This window comes from Lipophrys pholis (genome assembly GCF_963383615.2).
Source record: "Lipophrys pholis genome assembly, chromosome: 8".
Lineage (NCBI taxonomy): Eukaryota > Metazoa > Chordata > Actinopteri > Blenniiformes > Blenniidae > Lipophrys > Lipophrys pholis.
The window spans coordinates 21,956,231-21,978,613 of NC_137630.1; the positions used below are offsets into that span (position 1 = coordinate 21,956,231).

Genomic DNA, 22,383 nt, shown 5'->3' on the forward strand with positions numbered 1-22,383 from the left:
TTGTAGGATTTTTATTTAGACGTCTACGTGTGTGTGCGTGTGTGTGAGTGCGGGAGGACAATGCTGTGGTTCTTCGCTGTACGCGCGTCAACGGAATCCCGGAGTGCGTCATCGAGCGACTGTTCTCGTGAACGCGCGGTCCGATTGGCTGCAGCCTGGAAATCTCCCCGCCCACCACGCGGCCTTGTATGGAAACTCTTCTCTGGCGTCATGGCTACAATAAATCCCATGCTCATAAGAGGTGCTGGTGGAGGAGAGCGGATGGACTATTGCTCCTCAGCAGGGAGACGCTGAAGACGACCGATGGTCGTTGTTTGGAGTACAAACCTTTCAAAACACGTGTAGAGGAGCCAGACAGGTAAGAAACACCAGAGCTTTTTATATTTCTCATGCACCTGCATGTGAAAACCTGCTTATGTGAACTGTTAGTCAGCTGCAGCCTCACTGACACTTCACAATGGAATAACTTTGAAAGTCTTTGTATGTTTTGCCCTAAGTAATACTTTAAAGTTATAGTTGCACCATTTTTGTAATGTATTGTCGCTTTCATTCACATGTGCTATGCAACAAGCTTGTGGAGTAAAGTGTGATGTGCTCAGTAGGGTGCTCCAGTCTTCTCTGTACAGTATGTGACAGGGATGCACAAGCTGGCACAGTGCCCGCTTGCCATTCATCCCAACATCATCCACTTTTCAGGCCTATACATATGATATATAAATATATATATACAATTATTATTATTGTTGTTGTTTTTTGGAAAGTAAATATCTCACAAACATGCTTGTTTGTCATCTCTCATACTGTCATTCTGTTTTTTAAGTCTTGCAGCCATGACTTGTATACACCCACAACATGGATCTCAGCCCCACGAAAACAGCCTCGGCAGCTCAGAGCTTCAGAGCACAGATTTCATCTCCAGGTTAGCTGCGGATATGAACAGCCCTCGGGACCACCTCTCTGCGCCACCCCTGCCAAGCATCAGCTCCCTAGTGGGTACTCACATGGGAGACCTTGACGCATATTCCTGCCAGTTCACTACGGCTCCTGTCCAGGTCACTCCTTCGTCAGGCCAGGAGACCCCTTTCAAGCTGGATGATCTCCAAGTGTATAGCTGCTACCCGGGGTCGTTCATGCTGACTTACCCAGAGGGGGATGTGTCCCCCACTGGTTCTGACTATTTTGGCAGCCCGGCGTCGGCCTCGTCGCCGTCTACCCCCGGGTTCCAGAGTCAGCCTCCGTCCACTTGGGATTCAGCCTTTGGGCCCTACTCGCCTAGTCCGGGATTCTGGGCGGCTGAGGAGACCTCGGCGGCACATGCACCATCTTTCTTCACATTTGGCTCAGGTTCTGTAGAGGACTTGTCTCATTTGGGTCAGCCACACTTGCATGAACAGCAGGACCCTTTCGCCTTGATCCAGCCCCACCCGTCTGCAATGACCTTCCCTGCCTTGGCCATGGAGCAAGCACGCAGCTTTGATGGCACTGAGCAGCTGGATGACAGCGTATCGCCAAAGTTAAAAAGTTCAAGTGGAAACGAGGGCTGCTGTGCTGTGTGTGGGGACAATGCCTCCTGTCAGCACTACGGCGTTCGCACCTGTGAGGGATGCAAAGGGTTTTTTAAGGTAATACGATCTGACATGCCAATACAATCAGTACATTCAGAACCACATTGCTTTACCACAAAGAGGAGATATGTTGCAGGATTTTCCTCAATTGATTGTTTTTTTGTTGTTTTTTTTATTTCGCAGCGTACAGTACAAAAAAATTCCAAATATATTTGCCTTGCCAACAAAGACTGTCCTGTGGACAAGAGGAGGCGGAATCGATGCCAGTTCTGCCGTTTCCAGAAGTGTCTTACTGTGGGCATGGTCAGAGAGGGTGAGTTCACAGCAAAGCAAGATGAGTCAGAAAAGAAAGCAATCAATACCAAACCTGAAATAATGGATTACTTTCACAAAATCTACAGTTGTGCGCACGGACAGCCTGAAAGGACGAAGAGGTCGCCTTCCTTCAAAACCTAAAGTGGTCCAAGATGTGACGACAAATGTGTCTCCAGTGAGCATGATCGCGTCACTTGTAAGGGCCCACATCGAATCAAATCCTGGCGTGGGAAATCTGGATTATTCCAAGGTAGGGAATTTGATAATAGTCCACCAAATTTCTACTTGTTTGGGGGTAATTCATGTCGAAGGTAAAGGTGGACTGAAGCTGTGTTGTCTTTATTTCAGTATACAGAGATGGAAGTCAGCTCGAGCCAGAAAGAGGACGCCCGTGACATCAGGCAGTTTTACGACTTGCTCACAGCCACCTTGGAGGTTATCAAGAAATGGGCCCAGAGCATCCCGGGTTTCTCCGACTTCTGCTTGGAGGATCAGGATCTGCTGCTGGAGGCTGCATTTGTTGAACTCTTCATCCTGCGGCTTGCATATCGGTGAGTGAAACTTTCTCAGAAGTTTTAGACGTTTTGTTTTTAATTTTTTAACACCGATTTCTTTTTCTTTTAAAGGTCCAACGCTAAAGTGGACAAGCTCATCTTCTGCAATGGAGTGGTGCTTCATAAAATGCAATGTGTCAGAGGTTTTGGGGACTGGATTGACTCCATATTGGAGTTTTCCCAAAGTCTTCATCGCATGAAGCTGGATGTGTCGTCCTTCTCTTGTCTCACGGCACTTGTCATCATCACTGGTAAGTCAATTCAGTTCAGTTCAGAACACTTATGCAGTACTTATGCAACACGTCTAATAGACACACTTGACACTCGTATAGGATGGAGAGCAAAACAAACAACCCTACGTTAGTAAACAGAGGTGTACAGTTGGTGGAGAGGAAACTTCTAGCTGAACCACGATCAAAGATGGAGAACATCTGGCTCTGTCTGTTGAGGCTATGAGATGGTAAAGAGGAAATATTGCTTGAAATATTCACCAGAAGGTACAGAGCTACACTGACTTCCTGATCATATCCAATAGGGACATTTGTATGAATGCATGTAGAATGAAAAGAGAAAAAGGCTTTGTGCATTGCACGAGGTCTCCACAGTCCAAACATATCGCAGCAGGACCGAGAAAATGTTCCTGGGTGACATAAACCTGTTCAAACTTTGAACCTCATCAAATAAGATTGTTTTAGCCCTGCAGTAAATTCTAAAGTGAAACCCAAATGTAAGAAGTGTGATTATCATGTAAGCTCAGTTTTTGCTCCTCTTGAAACATTTCTATCACCTGAAAACTTTTCAAAGAGTTAATGGTACTGACAATGTTGACTTTATTTTCCTCTATAAGTGAGCACACTAGAAGAGAATATGCAGAGTGGTTCTTTGAATACTTAAAATTCATTCACTATGATAACATGAGCACGAGGACTCTTCATCAAGTTTCTCTGTAGTGAACAAAAACATGACAGTTACACAACAGAGGACTGACATAACAGGTGTATGTTAAAATGTAACGTGATCACATGTGCCCAGCACAGAGGAGGTGTCATGCATCACGGGAAACCTAAATATAACCACAATGCAGGTTTACATTTAACTCCAAGCAAGTGTCCTGGGGTAAAAGCATTAACACTGCCAACACACTGTGAGTATTGTGGTGGAATTCTGTAAATTGTTGGTTAATGTGTCTCTTTTTTCTCCTCACAGACAGACATGGTCTTAAGGAGCCAAAGCGTGTGGAAGACTTGCAAAACCAGCTCATCACCTGCCTCAAAGATCATGTCTCCGGCTGCGGCTCTGACTCCTTGCGGCCTAATTATTTGTCCAGACTTCTGGGGAAGCTGCCTGAGCTCCGGACTCTGTGCACTCAGGGCCTCCAGCGCATCTTCTACCTTAAGTTAGAGGATCTGGTTCCCCCTCCACCGATTGTGGAAAAAATATTCATGGATACGCTTCCGTTTTGAGTGTGAGGCGGAAGGTGGACCATCAGAGATGTCTATCTGGGAGTTAATTCGAGAGCCAAAGACTGAGTGCTCAGACTCTCTGCAGTAAAGTGAGGCTGCGAGACACAGAAGAAGAAAGCTGAGGTATTGTGTAGCCTCACAGGAAAACTGTAGTGTAAGAGCAGTATGTATATGGAGCCATTGCAAAATTACTCTTTCTGGTTGTTCCAGGAAGTTGTGTTGCCTCCGGTATGAATGATAAAGGCTAGACCAAAACTAGACCAAAACGCAGCTGTTTACAAATAAGCTGCTGTGAAAGGAAACATTTTCAATGATGAGGAAGACGACTGCACTTTCTAAACACTTACTAAGTGAATGCAAACTATATATGTGCCGTTATTTGAATGATGTAAACATTGAGCATTATCGTGATGTTTTTAGCATGAGCACTGAAACTGTTGATATTTTATGTTTTTGTTTAATTTACTTCAGGTGCTGCACTGTGGCCACATTATTTCACACAACCACTTTGTTATTCAGTCCTCACACGTTGACATCCAAAGTTTGTGAGCACTCCCCCAGTGTTTGCCATGTGTAACGCCACCATATGGTTGTGGTGATCATAAAGTAGGTTAAACCTACTGAAACATAGTTCCTTAGTATCATTCATGTATCATGAATCGACATTGAGCAGCTAATATACTGTGTATTGTCTAGTACAGTCTTACACACTGGTCGTGTTTGTAAATGTGGGTTTGAATCCTGGCACATAAACTGTATTCTACAGTTTGTTTTTACATACTAAAAAAGATATATTTTATGCAGAAAAACATTAAATAAAATGTATAACTGCATATTCAGTGTGATTTTTGGTCATGTTTCAATATTTTTTGCATAGAAATGGATGGAATTATAATCACTTAGTTTATTTTGATATGCGTGGATAACAGATTTGATGTTATAAACACAGATTTAAGATACTTCACTGATGCTCTTGGAGAAATCATTTGTCTTCACCCTATTGACAGCAGTACGTTCCTGCAGTGCAGAGGAGCAGCTGCGATATAAGGGTCTTGTTAAGTGGTAACTGGTTGTCAGTTGGATTTGAACCAGCAAACTTCTGTATACAAGATTGCTCTTCTAACCTCGAGACCACTGCTGTCCCTTTATGCTTCACATCTTATTAAAGAGGACATTCTACGATTTTATCTTCCATTGTGTGGCAATGCTGAGTTTCCTGCTGAAACAGCAGCCTGTTGGCCTGAGTCAAGTTCTTTTGGCAACAGATCAGAAAATGCTGCTAAAAAATGTACCCCATCTACCTCCCTCCCAGTTATGTGCTTGTCTCTTTTTAGAAGCTGGTGGAATTCCCAGTCCGGTCTCGTATGACCCAGACTACTTCATCATCATATAGTGCCAGACTCTCAAACGCAAGCGAATGTGTGTCGCTGCGGTGCGTGTCAACACATGACTGCACACCTCATAATGCTTGAGTCTAAATGTTGTGGAAATACTGAGATTATTTATGGGTGGCAATTTACAAATGACTCGGGTGCACCTGTTAATAGTGCATGTGACTAGATGACTCCAAGTAACAATGTAAAACTCGCAGAGTCAGCAGGAATACAGACACTCAGGACTGTCCATGACCCAGACTGAAGAGACTGACGAGTGCGAGTCAGGGATAGGAGCCCAGAAAACAAATGCAACTCCAATGGCATATTAGCCGCTTTGACCAGATGTAGGCAGTTTATAAAAGTGACAAATTGTGGTTTATTCCAAGACATGTGAATTTCTGGATAAGGTTTCATGGCAATCTGTCCAAGACTGGTAAAGAGAAGTAAGAGGAAACATTTAGATCTGTAGGATTGATCCTCTGAATACCTTGAATGGTCATGCAACATTTCAATCTCCTGTTGATCCGTGATGCACTGGCATGTGTGATATAGATACAAACGTAATATATTCTAGTATTAAACTGCTGATCAAGTGTGTCAATGTGTCAAGAAATCACATTGTGCAAAGTTTACACTTTTTTGTATAGAAAGAGCTGACAAGGTCATTTTTTCATTTATTTAAATTAATTTACCATTTTGGAAGTTTTTCAGTGAAATAAAAAAAAAAAGACATCATCGGTGTAAAACACAGCCCCCATTTTACCTGGTCTCTCCTTATATTATTACTGGAGATCTAATGAAGTGCAGAAGGGGTCCAACAATGGCACTTTAACCCATTATGTGGAGTGTTTCTTCCTCTTCGCTGGCTTCAGCACAGGTGGAGTCGTTCCATGTGCTGCACGTATCACTTTCACCAATTTGAATCCCTGCAGATTTATTGCACTTAGCCTGGATGATTCTGTCATGATCCAATATCATATGACTAAGAATAGACTTTGCGTGATGAATCTGGAGGTAATTTACAACTGACTCATCTGAAGTAGCTACCAGCTGGTCATGTGTTTCTATTGAGTTTCACTTTCTGAAATGCTCTCTCCGCTGCGGCAACACAAGAGTCGGAAGATTTTATAATCTTACAAATGCGGCACTTACGCAACAAGAGCAACTGGATAAAGTCAGCGTCACTCTGATCACAGCACTTATGTGGGTGATGGTACACTGATAAACATTGTGTGGACAGTACAGCTCTATTATGAGCTACCCATCGTGCCTCTGGGGACGTGAAACTGGGGAATGTCCCTCGTTGGACATGCCAGTGATAGTAACGGATCAAAAGGTTCAGACTGAGTTACGGGACGAAATGCCTGGTCCAGAGCTCAAACTGTCCATCACATACTGTACAGGACTGTTGCATCTGTGAGAAAACGAGAATGCCACATCCATAAAATGAGCCCAACAGGACGGCTTCAGTTTCAGAGGTGTGCCTCGAGTGTCCAGGGCGCAGCGTGATGGGTTTCACAAAGGTCACATCTGACCCAACCCGGGGGGAGGCCGGATGCTCAGTCGTTGATGAAATAATAAAAAGATGGCTTCACTATGTCCCCAAGGAAGATGGGGGGTCAGGTGCCCTGATGTCTCCTACATTTAGATACTATACATGTTCCGTCACCTGGCTGATGCAAAGCTGGGTTGATTTCTTGCTGGACTGTGGCTCAGGTTGAAGAACAGGTCCATTTCCATTTGCAATTTGGTGGTTTGATTCCCAAATTCCCCCTCAGGCAAGGCACTGAACTAGAGAGTGAGTGTGTATATGTGTAATTCTTTGATTTGGTATTCATAATGTGATAATGTGAAGGGGTTTGAGACTGCTGACGCTTTAATAACTCCCCTTAAGTCCTGACGCAAGACTGCAAAACAGTCAAAGTGTTTTGAACACATTGTAATATACAGGGATATGTAGTGAGACAAATATATTGATATATCAAAAATTAAATTGCAGCCACCCTCAAAAATGACTATTTCAAGAATATACTTGAAAGGTATTGTGTATATTCCAGAAATGGACCGGTGACCTGTCGGAGGTGTACCATGCCCTTTGGACACTTATAGCTGGGATAGACTTTTAAAAAATGTAAATGATTGCAATAAAATTTCAGTAACTTGCACAACACTTCTGAACACACAGTGAAGCCTTGAGGGATATTTTCTATTTTAACCTAAAATGTTTGCATTAAATCAAATATTTTATGTAGGTCAAAAGTCAAGGTCATTGTGACTTATTTCTTGTCACAGCCTACATTCTCTACTATATTCCTTCACAACTTTCTTCCCATATGATAAGACTGATGGAAATTAAGAACAACTAGGACTTGACACATGATGGTAACTCTGTATCTTCCACAAAGCATCTTATTAGATCGCACACAAGTTACTTTCCTTCACTGTTTTTCTTCTCAACAGCGCATCACAACGTATTCCAGCATCTGACAAGGAAAAACTATCAATGCCGCCCGATGGTGTATTTAAACAGAAAAGGAGGCTCGAAAATTATGATTTACATGTAGCCAATGAAGTGCCAGAAGGCTGTGCCTTATCCTCGTCTGACAGACATGTTCAGCTGGAAGCTCCAACTCCAGCTCCCAGTTTCACTTTGTAAACACTCTGTATGGGTAGTACCATATATGCAGCACATGTGAGCCTTCAGAAACATACAAAGGTCGTGTATAGGCCACAGTTCCTGCACGTACTCACGTTTGAGGGGTCAGGACTCATCCTTTCATATGGTGACAGGGCAGCACAGAGCCCCTCTGAACACTTCCAATAATAGCCTCAACTAAAATAGACAGTCAACACATGAAATCAATAATGCCACTTAGATATGACAGCGTGTGCTGGCAGGCCGCCTTCAGACGGGGATTATCCTGACACTTGTCACGCTGTGCTCAAATCTGTACAGTAGCCTTCACCTGCAGGTTCCTCAACACTAAGATCACAGCTGCAGTGAGATGTGGAGCTTTTTGTCTGCAGGGTGCACCTATAAAACACACCTGATCAGACTTCAAACAGCCTGAAGCAGAGAGTGATGGTCAGATAAAATGAGTTCCCTTTATAAAGATATTGAAAGAAAACGGACACGGATAGTGTGGTTGCAGCAGGTCTCAAAGTAGAGCAGCGTCATCTAGTGGGAAAAGGATGTCATTACATTGCGCCGCCCATTTTCTGTGAAATGTATTTATCATCCTTGTCACACAGCCCCGGTCCCCAGCATTCTTTATCCTACAGAACTATAATCCTCCCAGAATATTTCACCCTGGTCTCCCTCACTTTCCACCAAAGCCTCTAATGTACTCATTGCGATTCCTGTCGAGTTGTTTTCAAGGCTTCTCCTGGAGACTTTAAGTTGTTTAGACATTTCAATGATAGATCTGACACTTTTTATCCAGTCTATACAATTTTCTTTTTTCACAGTTCTGAATAGTTCACCCCACTTACTTAAACTTCTACCTTATTATAACCTCCAATCCCTGTATCTTCAATGTTTCACTGTGTTCCTTCCACCTCACATTACTCCTGCTCATTTATATTCCTCTTCTTTTTAACTCGAACGTCAAGTTTTCTTGGAATGAGAATCCCAAACGCAGGTTAGGAACTCAGAACAAAATGTCTTATTTGAATCCATGAGTAAACTTTGTATGGGCAAGCCAAGTGTTGGCTTTTTAAATTGTCAGGTGTTTCTGGATTTTCTTCCATTGGATTGTTCTCCATTTTGATTTATATGTGATACAACAAATAAAACCCCTGGGATGTGATCTTTCTGCACAGGTCACTTTGCTTACTTGCCTTCACTTAGTGAATCGGGATCACTTATTATTTTTGCACTTTTGAAACCAGCAGCAGTGCTCTTAAATCACTTATTTTGGGACATTTTATATCCCGTCATCACACTTCCATTCATGTTTCGAACATCTCCATGCTCCCACACTGTGGCTCACCAGGCAACTTTGCAATTATCTGAAAACAAGCTTTTAATTTGGACTAGTTCTTAAGGAAGCCTAAACACACAGGAACAATGCAAATAAATGCATTATTGGCATAACATGTAAATTGGAATTTCTGATATTAAAACAAGCACTAAAACAACACGAACTTGTTGAAGGTTAAAGAAATTCTACAAAAAAAAAAAATATGCAGAGGTCGACATCCTAATCTGGAGTAACGGCACATCACATTTTAAAATCAGGCCATGGAAAGTTGGTTGGAGGTCTGTAGCTCTGCCCTATACGGTTACTCAGCTCTCTCTCAGGCCTGCAAAACAAGAAAGAAAAAAGCCTCAAATAAATTTTAAAGACAAGAACCACAAATGAAGACAAATTAGAAAAATGTATATTTACTGGATATCTTGCTTGGTATCCACCCCCCAGCAGAAGGGCTTCGCACCAACGTCTTCTTCTGGAAGACAGAAATGGGTAAATTTTATGAAGGCAAATGGCAGAACCAAAGTCCTGGATCACATCACATTATACAACTGTATGTAATGAAGGGGCCATGGGAATAAGCTTTTAACTTCAGGTCAGACATAATGGTGTGTCGATTGTCATTTCTTCAAACACTCAGATACAACAAAAGAGCCAATCATACCCAAGTCCCAGTCCTCTGTAGCATTTGGGTTTACCCAAGTACTAACTGGGACCTGCCACGGGCAGTGTTGATTCACCCCAGCAGCTGTAGAGAGAAAAGCAACAACAGTCCAGTCAAATACTGTGAACAATCAACTGCGACTCCACAGGTGAAGAAATTGACAATTTTACCTTCTTCAGGGTCCACAGCAATCCGGTCCTCACAGGTCTCAGTGTGGCGTGCCAGCTCATGCTTGGCAACCAAATGGCGAGCATTGTAAGGGCAAGTTTTCAGCTCCCTGGCCAGTTCTGGGTGGTTCTGCATCACGCGAGACACATCGGGACAAGTCAGAGACCGCAGTAAAGTAGAACAATACAATTCATAGTTTAGGTACTGAGCTTTGGTGAAGTTCTTGACATTGACATTAACTTTGCATTCAAACCGTGTTCCTCACGTTTTCATCTCGCCTTGCAACAGAGCCAACTGAGACTGGAAGCCATTTCCCCAACGTCATCAATACACACAACATTATACTGTATAGTAGTGAACTCAAACATCATTGTTGAATTGATATCCAATGACTCGTTTAAAAGGCACACTAATCAGAATGTTGTCCGATTTCTAAAGGTATTCAAGCAATCATATAGCTAGTATAAATAACTAACAATGAACTATTTAGCAGGTAAACAACAGTTAGTCATTATGAGAGATCAAATTAATACCCGATTTCTTTGCACATCAATATCTTAATTTTGTTTTTATTCATCAGCACATGTCAAAGATGTTAAAAAAAAAAGAAGAAAAAAAAAGAAGAAGCCACAAAGTGGAACATTGCATGCAGAGGACCCATATAAAGGACTAAAATAAGTTACTAAATATGAAATAAATAGTATAATGGAGTAAATGTTAAAAGTTGTCCATTTATGCTAAACATTAGGACGTAGTGGAACATTTGCTGCTATAGTCAACAACTAACATCATATCAGTCAAATGAATGTCTGCAAATGAGTCTGTACATTTAAACAGGACTTTTTGCATCTATTTACTCGGGACGCACTGCGGGTTGCATTTTGACAGACAAACAGGAAGTAATACAATGAAAACATTTATTTATTTATTTTTATCTCTGCAAATATGTGCATATGCTGTGCGGAACTGACCTTCTTGCATTTCAGGAGGTGGTAGGGGAAGCGACAGGCTCTGATCTGGTGGTTCTTATCAAAAGGACACTGCTCCAGTTTTTCTGGGTCCAAGTTTCCAATATCATCTAGGAAGTAAAGACAGACTATCCATTAATAAATATCCGAAGATAATGTGACAACATTCAAAATTATGGGTAGTTGTACCATTTTGTTCCTGTTGGCTTTGGGTTCTCTCGGACATTGCCCTGCAGGGGGAGTTGATGGTTCCAAATCGAAAGGTGGTCGACATTTTGAGCAGGCAAACTGAGAGGAAATACAATTGAGTCTATTAATCGATGTTAAAAAGAAAACACACACAAACAACACAGTATTTTTAGAGATACTGCCAGGAACAGTAATATATCAAGTGCCTCATAGAGCATGCTTTCAAAACCGAGAGCAAAGATAACTCAACATGACCAACACTAAAAATTGGTTGGTGCGTGGCCAAGTGTCGGCTTCTGGGAAGACAGCCATCATCCTAAAGAAATAAGTCGACGTATTTCAAAGAAAGAAAGGATAAGCTTTCTGAATCACCAACATTTACCGAGAATTAGAGAGAGAAAACCCCGAGCATGGTACCTTGTGCTGGCCAAGTTTTCCGTGGACCGTGAGTTAGCTTTCTGTAAAGTGGCGCCTAATTTAAAAAAAAAGAAAAAAAAAACACGTTTTAAAAAGCGTGACGTAGACTCACGTGACTTCCAGACTCGTATCAGGTAAAAAAAAAAATCAAAAAAAAAAAACTATTTAAAAATATATAGGTTTTGTTTTGTGGTCTAAAAATGTGCAACCCAATAAAATAAGCTCAAGGTTATCAGCAAATGATTACGAACACAAAATAAACTGAGTTAGTTTGAGTTAAATTTGGTACGCAGTGAGGAACTCGTGACTCTTGAGCTCGTCACTGCGAGCTTTAGTCGAACCGGAAATAGAACGGATTTAAACGCGATTTGATACAAAGAAGTAAAAGTAATGGGAAAGTGTTCAAATAATGTGAGTTTTGTTGGAACGTAAAGCATTACAACTACATGTTTTAAAGAAAGTGTGTCGTCGACTATGTAATTGGTCCCCACAGAGAAGAACTGGGGCCACTCAATAAAATTGTTCCACATGAGCATGTGATAATAGAAGGAAAAACTCTGTTAAAACAGGACGAAACCTCTCAACAGCCCGGCTTAGATGTGGTTTAACATCATACTTGGGTCTGAAATATGAAAAGGGTCACAGACAGAGCCTTCAGTTCTTGGCGTTCATTGTGTGTATACCGGACAGTAATACACTGGGGCAATACAGCCTAGAATATTATTAACAATGGTGTCTCAATGCAGAGCCCCGTGGAACTCCATGGTTTATTTTTGTCTGATTCATCAAAATCAGATTTGCAAATATATGAATCCAGTAGGGTAGATTATCAACCATTGGATTGGCAGAAGTTAATAGTTTATGTTTCCGATCTCATATCAGTATTCTATACACAGAGATATTAATCCTACCATCCATCTTCCATATATTGGTTTATCCTGTGCAGGGTCACTGGGCAGAGGAGCAGATCCCAGCTAACTATGGTGCACCCTGGGTAGGTCACCAGTCCGTGACAGGGCAAACAACCACACACAATTTTACAGTCACCAATTAACCTCACATGCAATGTTTTTAGAATGTGGGAGGAAACCAGAGAACATGCAAAGTCCACACAGAAAAGCCCAGCCAGTATTTGAAAACCAGCAGCATACTCAAGCAATTCTGAAATTGTGGTACATGTACCACTGGTGGTACGCAACCTCTCTCTAGTGGTACATGGGGCTAAGTCAGAAACATATTAGTTTCATAAAATGTATTTGAAAATATATGAAATAATCAAAATGGTACAAAACTTAGAATGAAAGATTTTTTTACATGAAATTCATCTTTTAAAAAAAAAGTACAAAAGTAACTAGAAATATCCAGAGAAAATTTTGTGTGCCTGCCTCTCCTTTGCTCTCCTCCATGAGGTGCCTCTCCCATTCGCTTTGTATGGGACATTTTTTCCGCATTTTTTCCTGATTTTTTTCGGAAATGGTTGGCCGAACTGTTAAAAAAAAGTTGTAGCAACCTATTCCCAAACGTTCCACACATTTTGATGTGCTTTTGCGTTCATGCTCCGAACGGTGCAGGACTAGTTACTCACTGAAAAAACAATATACGGTTGCCTAGGATAGTAATCTTTGCGTCTTGCCACTAAAGCAGGCAAAATAATAAATCTAACTGATAGGGTAAGCCTCAACTACTCTGTCTTCAGGTCAGCTACAATTGTGGTACTAGGAGAGTTCTATATTTTCTCAGGTGGTACACATTGTGAAAATGTTAACCACTAGACTATAATATCAAAATATCAAATAAGTAAGAGCAAAGAAATAGTGAATTAATTAATGTACAAGGCAATGTTAATATTTACAAGCCAAATTGTGACTAAATATATACTCTGAGAAGGCCTTGAAAGAAAAGGTATTTACAAAGATGTGTTGGCTGGCTCAGAGTGATCAGCTGTTACTTGTAAACAAGCCTGCCTGTCATCAGAATGTAAAAAAGTGGAAAAGTGAAGCAAAAAAAGAGTCTGTGTTTGGATTTTTTTGACCAGATTTGGGGTGTTCACAGTCCTTGACAATTCGTTGGAAACACTGACACCAAGGAATATCACACTCTTCTTCTTCTTCTTCTTCTTCTTCTTCTTCTTCTTCTTCTTCTTCTTCTTCTTCTTCTTCTTCTTCTTCTTCTTCTTCTTCTTCTTCTGCTTCGTTCATAAACTGGACCAAGTCTTAATAGTTTACAGTACTTTGGATGCATTTGCTGACAACTATACATGTATAAACCCACCATGAACATGAAACTCACACCTTCAACCGAGTTCAGAAAGCTGTCAGAAATAGTTCAGGGTTAGAGGTCGAGGCTATGTTTGTGACTGCAGGTTATAGTTATGTCCATGACATTTAGCAAAGGGCAAAAACGTTTATGAATGACAAAAACCAACTTCAAATCAACTTAAACCCATTTTGATAACCTTAAGCAAAGGTAATTGATATTATTTTTTGTAAAGAATTATGTACGAGTGGTTGTACTAGATTCATTGGTGTACCTACTGATGTGTCCACTGAGTATAATTTTAACCTAACCCTTCAATATCTAAAATTAAATGTAGCTCCCTATCTGAAATGTGCTCGGTTTTAGTGGCATTACGGTAACTGGTCCACGGTGCAGCTTATTAGCATCATTACGGTAACAGCGTCTCCTCCTGTCAAACATGGCGCTGTCCTGTTCGCGGCTGTGCAGCCAGCTGTCTTTGATCCGACTGTGGGGTCTCAGGACAAACAGGACAACACACGGCGTGTTTCCCCCCTCCGTGTCCTGTCAGGCCGGGTAAGTGTGAATCAAGTCAGAGCTCAGACTTTCACCGGCTGCCACTTTTGTTTTCATCCGCATCTGGAGCCTCGGCTAAGCTAACCCCGGTTCGGTGTCTGATCAGCCGCCTGAGTTCATATTTATTTAATCCTCGCTTTATTGTTCTGTTATGTCTTTTCACTCATTGTCATCGGTGTCTGTTCAGTATAACATTAATCCGAGTTTAAAACATAGCAAACATGATTGCTGAGGTTTTATCTAGTGGACAGTAAACTAAGTATTTGCTCTTCACACTGTACTTGATTACATTCCTCAGGATTCTACTTTATCTTTACATGCGTATCTTTTATTCTGACGATTTTCGATCCTCTTCTTCCTTACGTTATTCAAACTTTCTTATTTTTTGTTTAAAGCTATACGCTACAGTGACAGTTGATCAATAAGCTGGTGGATCCAGAATGACAGAAGTAGTTGTGTCATACTAATAGTTAGGTCTGTAGGCCTCTAGATCACACATAACCTGTGAGGAAATATGTAATTAATCCTTTATGTAACAATGAATTGTAAAGATTGGCCATTTGCTTTTTGTATTGGGCCAAGTTTGAAATTGAATTGCCAAACCTTGTCCTCTTTCTTCTTCTCAGGTTGTCCCTGTGCAAACTCTACTCTTCCTCTAAAGTGAAACAAGGAATCGGTCGGCATGTCGCCAACAAGCTCCAGAAAGCAAACGCCAAGTATGAAAGTTTCCTTCAAAGGAGGTTTCCTCGCTTTTTCCAGCTCTACCACACATTCATGGAAGGTAAATGAACAAACCTCTGAAACACATCGAGGAGTAAATAGTCACTGTGAAATGAAAGAGGCAAACTAAACTGGGCTTTTAGAACTTCTAACAGAGTTTACACGTTCTCTCACATGTCTGTAGTTTTTTTTTCCCCCAGGTCCCCTCACACGGTCATAAAACAAAGGCGTTTGAGGTGAACTGGTGTCTCTTGATTACCTGCGACTCTGTGTCTGTTTACACTGTGATGGACTGGTAACATGTTCAGGGTTCTACTCTGCTGTCACCCATAGTCGGCTGGGATCAGCTCCAGCACCCGACCTCTAATACACAAGCTGCAGTCAGAGATAAAAGAAAGGGGGGGGGAAAGCCAAATGACATTTTCCCTGTGACATTTTGCTCAGCCTTTTTGTACACTAACCTTTCAGACACTATTTAGTACTGAATAAGTGGTGGTTTTATTAATAAACACTTTTATTTTAGAACGCTTAACCTCAACCTGTTTTTTTTTTTTTTAGTCACTTATCAAGAATTTACAAATTGAACAGCTGGTTAGCACGCCTAGCCTTGAGCATGCTGGCCTTACTTGACTCCGAGAATCTAATGTGCCACTGTAAGAACACCTACTCTTGTTAATGCTGTTCTTAAAAGCTCCTTTGCAACAGCCTCCGTCTCTTGGTTGACCTCTTACTTACGGCAGACGGCAAAGGCTCAGACTCTTAAAGGATAAACCGTTAAACGTCTGATCACACTTGATAAATGGGAAAACTGTAGGTGGTGCTCTAAAAAAAGAAACTAGGTGGAGCATTCAGCATCCAATCAAACACATGAGTGGTCATTCCATCCATTCATCATCTACACCCCTATGTCCAGCTTCAGGTTGCGGGGCACTGGAGCCGATTTTAGCCGACTGTGGGTGAGGGCAGGGCCCACTTTGAACAGGTCACCAGTCCATCACAGAGCAAACACACATTCACACCTACAGACTATTCAAAGCCACCAACTATCCTGAAATGCATATTTGAGTTTTTTTTGACTGAGGGAGGAAACTGGGGTTCACCTGGAGATAATCAATGTCCTTTAAATAGTGTTGTTTGTATTATCTCATTCCAGGTTTCAAGCTTCTGTTCAGAGATGCCAATGAAGTGAGGAGGATAAAGGTACAAATGTACACTGATGGGGTTCAGCGCCGGGACTTACCCTACAGAGATCTGGAGAAACTACGACAGGTGGGTCTGGTGGCTGGATCGGCATCAGCAAATCTGAGACTTATCAGATGTGAGTGGAAGAGTTTTCAAGTTAAAACATCATCATCATCAGTGTGTGAGTTGAGGTAATTTTGCATCGGGTTACTCCTTGTGTAAGAACCAAATGGGAATTTACTCACAGAATTGTAATTTCAAAACCTGGATTTTGAATGAACCTGCTCAAAAAGGGGAACTTTGAGAAGAAGAAGAAGAAAAAAAAGAAGTGACGCCAATATTTGCAATTTCTCCGTCATTAGCGTTTGATTAAGGTTGTGTTTATTCTCATTTCCTTTTTTCCTTTTTTTTTTGTTGGAAATTATACATTATTGAGACGGTTTTTAAATAGGGCCTATTAAACTAAAAATGTATTGTCATGTACGCGTCAGAACAGTAATGTTGTTTCTCTGCTGCCGCCAGGGAATATCTGCAGTGTGTGATGGTGTATTATAAAAATAGTATGTAAAGGAAACAAAGTGCAAGGTAGAGCGAGCCTCTGTGCAGAGAGGACAGTGATCCTCAATAGTCTTCAGCCCTCTCTGCAGGCGTTTCCAGTCCATGGCAGTAGTGCAGGAATGTTGTTTGTACACAACTTTCTTCCTCTGTTCATTTTAGGATGCATATTAATTAATCTCTTACACAGATTGCTCACAATTATAGCCTCAAATGGTGTGAAACCTTCTTATATTTCTGGTCTGTTGTTCTGGTATGTGCCCTGCAGACCAGCTGACAATTAATAAAAGTTAGGAATATAAAGGAATCAAGATCAATGATTTATATGTGAATTTGTTCAGTGTTGTATAAAATATTGCTGTTTCTCTCAACAGCTTTGACTTACCTGACATGTGTTGCACAGTTTCGCAGAAATATGATCAAGGCCATCCCGCTGGTGTTGATATCCATCCCTCCCTTTGCCAATTACCTGGTGTTTGTCTTGATGTGAGTTAGTTTTTAATTAAAAAGCCACTTTCCGTCTCGGCTGGTCACCATTTCACATACACATGATCAATCATCACTCGTCACGCCCGCCGTGTCTCTAACACCTCCTCCCTTTCACTGCCAGGTACTTTTTCCCCCGTCAGCTCCTCATCCCCCATTTCTGGAATCCCAAGCAGCAGCTGCAGTTTCGAGGAGTTTACCATTCACTCCGGGCTCAGCACCACAGGCCAGTGCTGGAGGGACTCCAGCGTACGAGTCACCAGGTCAAAGACGGGCAACTCCAGGGCCGCCTCAAAGACCTGTGTGCCAAAGTATGTGGACACATCAGAAAGTACTGGCAGTGTGAAAGAGGCTGAAAGTAGCGAAACACAAGTAAAACAGCAGAGTTGGTGAAAAGTACTCAGAAATACAGATACTTCTGTGAAGAGAGACTGAAAAGTAAGAGAGTAAAGGTTCTGCATGAGTACCAAAGTGAGAAATTGGGTTTTAACTTCTTTGACAAAACATGCTTCTTCTTTTTTTATTTAAACATTATGAATTTATTTAGGAGGTGTAGGTCGGGGGAATGACGACACAAACAGGCAGACTCTTGTTTACGCCGTTGACCTCCTATATAATTGACCCTGCTACACAGATCTGGTTTGGACTGAAGTTCTTTAGCGGTAAATCCAATTCATCTTTAAAAATGGCAGGCTAAAGACCAAAATATATTTTTCTGAAAGGTGAACTTGAAAGGCTGCATCAATAGTTGAGGTTTGTTATTATCATAATCATTGAAATGTATCTTTTTCAAATGTTAGAAACTTCTCAGTTTATTTATTGTGAGTTTCAAATGACCCGACTTAACCTTTTATTAATTTTCTGGGACACTTTATTTATATTATTGGAAGTTTTTACGAGAACCAAATCAACAAACGAGCAAAAAATAACAGAATAGCAGAAAGAGTCAGTACAGGTTCAACATGTGATACATTTGTTTTATGTCATAAGAATTTCTCAGATGTAAACGAACAGCTTAGCCACAGAGGCGTATTCATCCTCATCAGTGTCCTTGACAGCTGCTGAAAGAAGTAAAAAAGAATCAAATCACAAGTTCTACAATATATAGACAAACATCTGTGTTGGATAGAATAGAAACTTGAGACTATTTGTGATTTGCTACCAATGTATTTAAATGACCATGTGTGTCTCTGCATATCACTTCTTGTGTATAAGTACCACAAGGGGGCGGTAGTGAGTAAGTTAACACGCTTTAAACAGGCTAAGGTCTCATTAACAGAACACAGGATGAATTCATGCGAAGGAAAAGTTAAAAACAAAAAAGCTTTGATACTGGAGCTGATTGTGGGTAAATGCAGGTTCCACCCTGGACACGTCGATCACAGAACAAACAGTCACTCACATTCACACTTTTGACAATGTGAGACACAAATTAGACTTAAATGTATGTTTGTCAACTGTGGAAGGAAACCAAAGTACCCAGTGAAAAGATTTACATGGCGAACATGGAAACCACGATTCCACTGTGCAGCGCCAACTTGTATTCATAAACTTTTCATGTATCATCAGGTGCAGAATGGAGCAAACCCCAAAGCGTCTGAAATCCTTGCAGTGCGAGGCCTGTTTTCTGGACCTCCTCTGGGAATAAGGAGGATGAGTGTCGAACACATGGTGAGTGAAATCTCACATCTGTCAGGCTCTGTACAAACACAAAGCGCTGGTTTTCACATTCCATGTCTTGGTTCTCGTCTGTCCTCGTGGCCTAATCAGAGGCACGTCAGCCCCCTGCTCTTCCTGACCCCTCGCCTCCCCGGTTTCCTGATTGGCCTGCGGCTGAACAGCCACGCCCTGGAGCTGCTCCAGCTGGACCGGGCCCTCAGCAGGCTGGGCCCTCACCAGCTGAGCGAGGCCGAGCTCAGACATGTCGGTCACTCTGCGCCACCAGTGAAAATGATTTTACACGACAGTTTCTCTGCAGTCACGGTAAACTGCATCATTCATATCTTTTATTCTCAGGCTTGTTACGTTCGAGGGCTCAATGCCGACACTGTTGGAATCAGTCAGTGTCGTGAATGGCTGTCTCAGTGGCTTCAGGTGTCCTCTTCATTGAAAGGTGAGTACAAATGTTCCTATTTTGGAACTTCGGCTTATGGCACTATTTACCAGAACCACAACAGAATTATATTTTTAAACTCATACTTTCAATGCACAATGCATTCACAGCGTATAGAAATATTTACCATATGAGCTCAACATCATGAAAAAAGACTCACCAGACACTTTATTAGAATAATGTTCGAATTGACACGAGGTAAGCACAGGCTTTAACTCATATTCTATTATTTCAATACAGTGAATCCAACATTTGCGTACATTTTGAAATAAACGTCCACGATACAGTGATAATGTATAGGATAATTCAGTAAACCAGGAATGTCAAATGTGTCATTTTCAGCCTCATACTGCTGCCTGCTGTCTATAATATTATTATTGTAATCGTGTAGAGATCTCCAGTACAAGTGAATGCACTGCAGGGGAAGCAGGTCCACATCCACACCGACGCACCAGCAGCATTCAGTAGCTGTGGTTACGTGGGCTAAAATGAATCCGGGTTTTGATCTGATTAGGATCCGTGTAAACAGTTCATTGTGTTATTTCCTACAGTCGGAGCTTTGTGCGCATGTCTGTAACGTCAGTTTACCCAGCGTGACATGACCACGTACACACGTCTGTGTTTACATGCAGCAGCACAATCCGTGCCACATCCGTCACACAACAGCGTCCCGCTCTCGTCTCTTCCTGACTAGACTTTGACCAAGAGAGGGTATCTTCGATGTCGCAGTTTTTAAAAAAAATAATGTAAACAGGCCGATCTGATCTTTTAATCGGAAAGAATTTTATCTGATCGACAAAAAACTAACCTTGTAAACGCAGCTACTGTGTCTAATATTCTGTGAAGTCCTCGCCTGTTAGACGGTGCATTCGCTGCTGCTGGGAATTCATACAACTATTCTTTTAGACAAAACAATCAAAAATGTATTGACCCATGATACATTTTTGAATAGCAGGTTTTTACATCTTTGGATTTGTGGGGAAATGTCAAGTCTCGAGTCGGTCCATAGAAAGCCAAAGCCCTTAAAGACTCGAGTCCACAGCTCTAACAGTTTATAAAGTTCTGCTCTGTGAGATAAACAAAAGACCCTTCTGTGACCCTGAATTACCTTTTATAAATATGTTCCTGCAGGCTTTATTAAATAACTGTTTGGCTTATGATTTAATCTTTTTACAAGCGGGAAAAAAGGTCATTGTGACACCAAGGCCTACAGCTTTTATGCAAATATATGATATGATAGTTTTATAAAGAATTGTACTATTCAAAACAGATCGAGAGCGATAACACCAATAAATTGTTGTGATTCACACCAGAGGTTTTTTAGAATTCCTGGTCATGGATCTCGTAAAAGTGGAGTAGCCTGTAGGGTTTGATCAATTACATCCAAAAAATAAACTTTGAAACTGATAATTCAGTGAAGTTTGTAAAAGGAAGCACTTTGTGTTACTCTAAGGCAGCTGCATTGTTTGTGATACACACCTCATAACTAATTGTTCCACTACTCCTTCAAACCTATTTGAATGTACACTATGTTTTGTTTACCTTTCTTCTGTTTGCAGACTCGGAGGTGTCGCTGCTTTTGCACAGTATTGTACTTCTCTCTGCGAACTCCGCACACAGTCCCAGCCGTCACTGACGAGAAGTCCACTGGTGATTTACTTCTCGGATTGTGGCCTCTTTCACGCAGTGGACTGAACAACTTCCCCAAGAGTTGTCCACTTTTCATTTTCGGGGAAGTAATGCGCGAAAATTGTTCTGGGTGAGGTTTTGAAATTGGAAAAGAAAAAGAAAAAAATTCTCATTTGGAAGAATGATGAACCCATTGTGTCTTTAATAGATTATTAATGCTGCTGCTTGTATAATTATAAAATTGATGAAGCACTTGGCGACATTGCACCATGACACCGTCTTCTACACAGCGACAAAGACAAAGCTGGGAAACAGAAAATTGTTCCATCTCAGTTAAGCAGTAAAAACTCTGGTGTGTTAATAAATTGACTTTAGGGATCGGTCGGACACATTCCATTCATAAAATTACAAGTGAGCCGTTATGTGGGACTGTTGAATGTGTCCGCATCCAACACGAACTGTACTCTCATGCCGTTACCTCATTTTCAGTTGTGCTTATACATTAATTTAGTTTTTGTATTTTGATCAGCGCTGATCTGGTCATACCAAAGTTGCAGGAAGCTTGTAAAAAGAAGGGAGTGGTTTTGAGGAATGGGAAATGCATTAAGCGTTATAGTTGACATCAGAAGCAGAAAGCACTATTTAAGAGAGAGCAAGTTAAAGGATAGTATATATTAGAATGAAAGAAACACTGGCAAAGATATTTAAGCTTGTTTCCTGTGTTGAAAAACTAAAATTGTTGTACGTGAGTGAATGTTATCCTTGTAAACCTTTTGGACTGCTGCACTGCAATCAAAAGGTGCCAGACAAGAGTTGCGATGGCACTTTACGTTATTGTTTACTTCATGTTCTCTTGCATTTGAGGCTTAAAACGACATGAACTTTACTGTAAGACGACACTGCAGCACAACATTTCTTCGAAGCCTTTTATGTCTTGAGTCGCTGAACAAAGCGGAACTGGACATCCTTTTTGTAGATGACTGGTGTTGTGAAGCGTAAAATCAGATGTCATTTCCTTACCGTGCCTTTCATAGCGACTGGCATTAAGCAGCTGAAATATTATTTGCAAAAGTTCTGGTCTTTGAATTTTTTTTTTTTTTTTTTATTGTGTGCTTCTCTTCATTTAAGTTTTGCATGTTGTGCCAACATACGCATTGTTAAGGAATTGTGTCTGAAATAAACAACTGTCATGGTGCATTTGTCTGTAATCAGATCAACTTTAAAACTCAAACGT

General features: G+C 41.2%; 3 protein-coding genes across 7 annotated transcripts; 2 read left to right on the forward strand and 1 right to left on the reverse strand.

Moving 5' to 3' along the window:
- Positions 1 to 238: 238 nt before the first annotated feature.
- Positions 239 to 5,089, forward strand: nr4a1 (nuclear receptor subfamily 4, group A, member 1). The gene is made up of 7 exons (XM_080470363.1): positions 239 to 358; positions 821 to 1,622; positions 1,749 to 1,878; positions 1,967 to 2,130; positions 2,229 to 2,431; positions 2,507 to 2,685; positions 3,641 to 5,089. The coding sequence occupies exons 2-7, from the start codon at positions 831 to 833 to the stop codon at positions 3,895 to 3,897; spliced, it is 1,725 nt and encodes a 574-aa protein (XP_080326489.1). The 5' UTR covers positions 239 to 358; positions 821 to 830; the 3' UTR covers positions 3,898 to 5,089.
- Positions 5,090 to 9,283: 4,194 nt separating this feature from the next.
- Positions 9,284 to 11,704, reverse strand: gtsf1 (gametocyte specific factor 1). Its single transcript, XM_080469266.1, has 7 exons — positions 11,654 to 11,704; positions 11,237 to 11,335; positions 11,051 to 11,157; positions 10,082 to 10,208; positions 9,912 to 9,995; positions 9,665 to 9,722; positions 9,284 to 9,578 (listed from the first exon to the last, which is right to left on the reverse strand). The coding sequence occupies exons 2-7, from the start codon at positions 11,319 to 11,321 to the stop codon at positions 9,497 to 9,499; spliced, it is 543 nt and encodes a 180-aa protein (XP_080325392.1). The 5' UTR covers positions 11,322 to 11,335; positions 11,654 to 11,704; the 3' UTR covers positions 9,284 to 9,496.
- A 2,603-nt stretch (positions 11,705 to 14,307) lies between these two features.
- Positions 14,308 to 22,344, forward strand: letmd1 (LETM1 domain containing 1). 5 transcript variants are annotated; one of them, XM_080469882.1, is made up of 9 exons: positions 14,321 to 14,464; positions 15,091 to 15,245; positions 16,338 to 16,453; positions 17,325 to 17,407; positions 17,532 to 17,718; positions 18,977 to 19,078; positions 19,178 to 19,330; positions 19,424 to 19,520; positions 21,080 to 22,344. In XM_080469882.1, exons 1-9 carry the CDS (start codon positions 14,349 to 14,351, stop codon positions 21,154 to 21,156), a joined length of 1,086 nt encoding a protein of 361 aa, XP_080326008.1. In that variant the 5' UTR covers positions 14,321 to 14,348; the 3' UTR covers positions 21,157 to 22,344. The 5 variants fall into 5 exon arrangements, with proteins under 5 accessions (XP_080326009.1, XP_080326007.1, XP_080326008.1 ...); XM_080469883.1 differs by lacking the exon at positions 19,178 to 19,330 and having other exon boundaries at positions 14,308 to 14,464; XM_080469881.1 differs by having other exon boundaries at positions 14,318 to 14,464; positions 19,178 to 19,520.
- Positions 22,345 to 22,383: the final 39 nt, after the last annotated feature.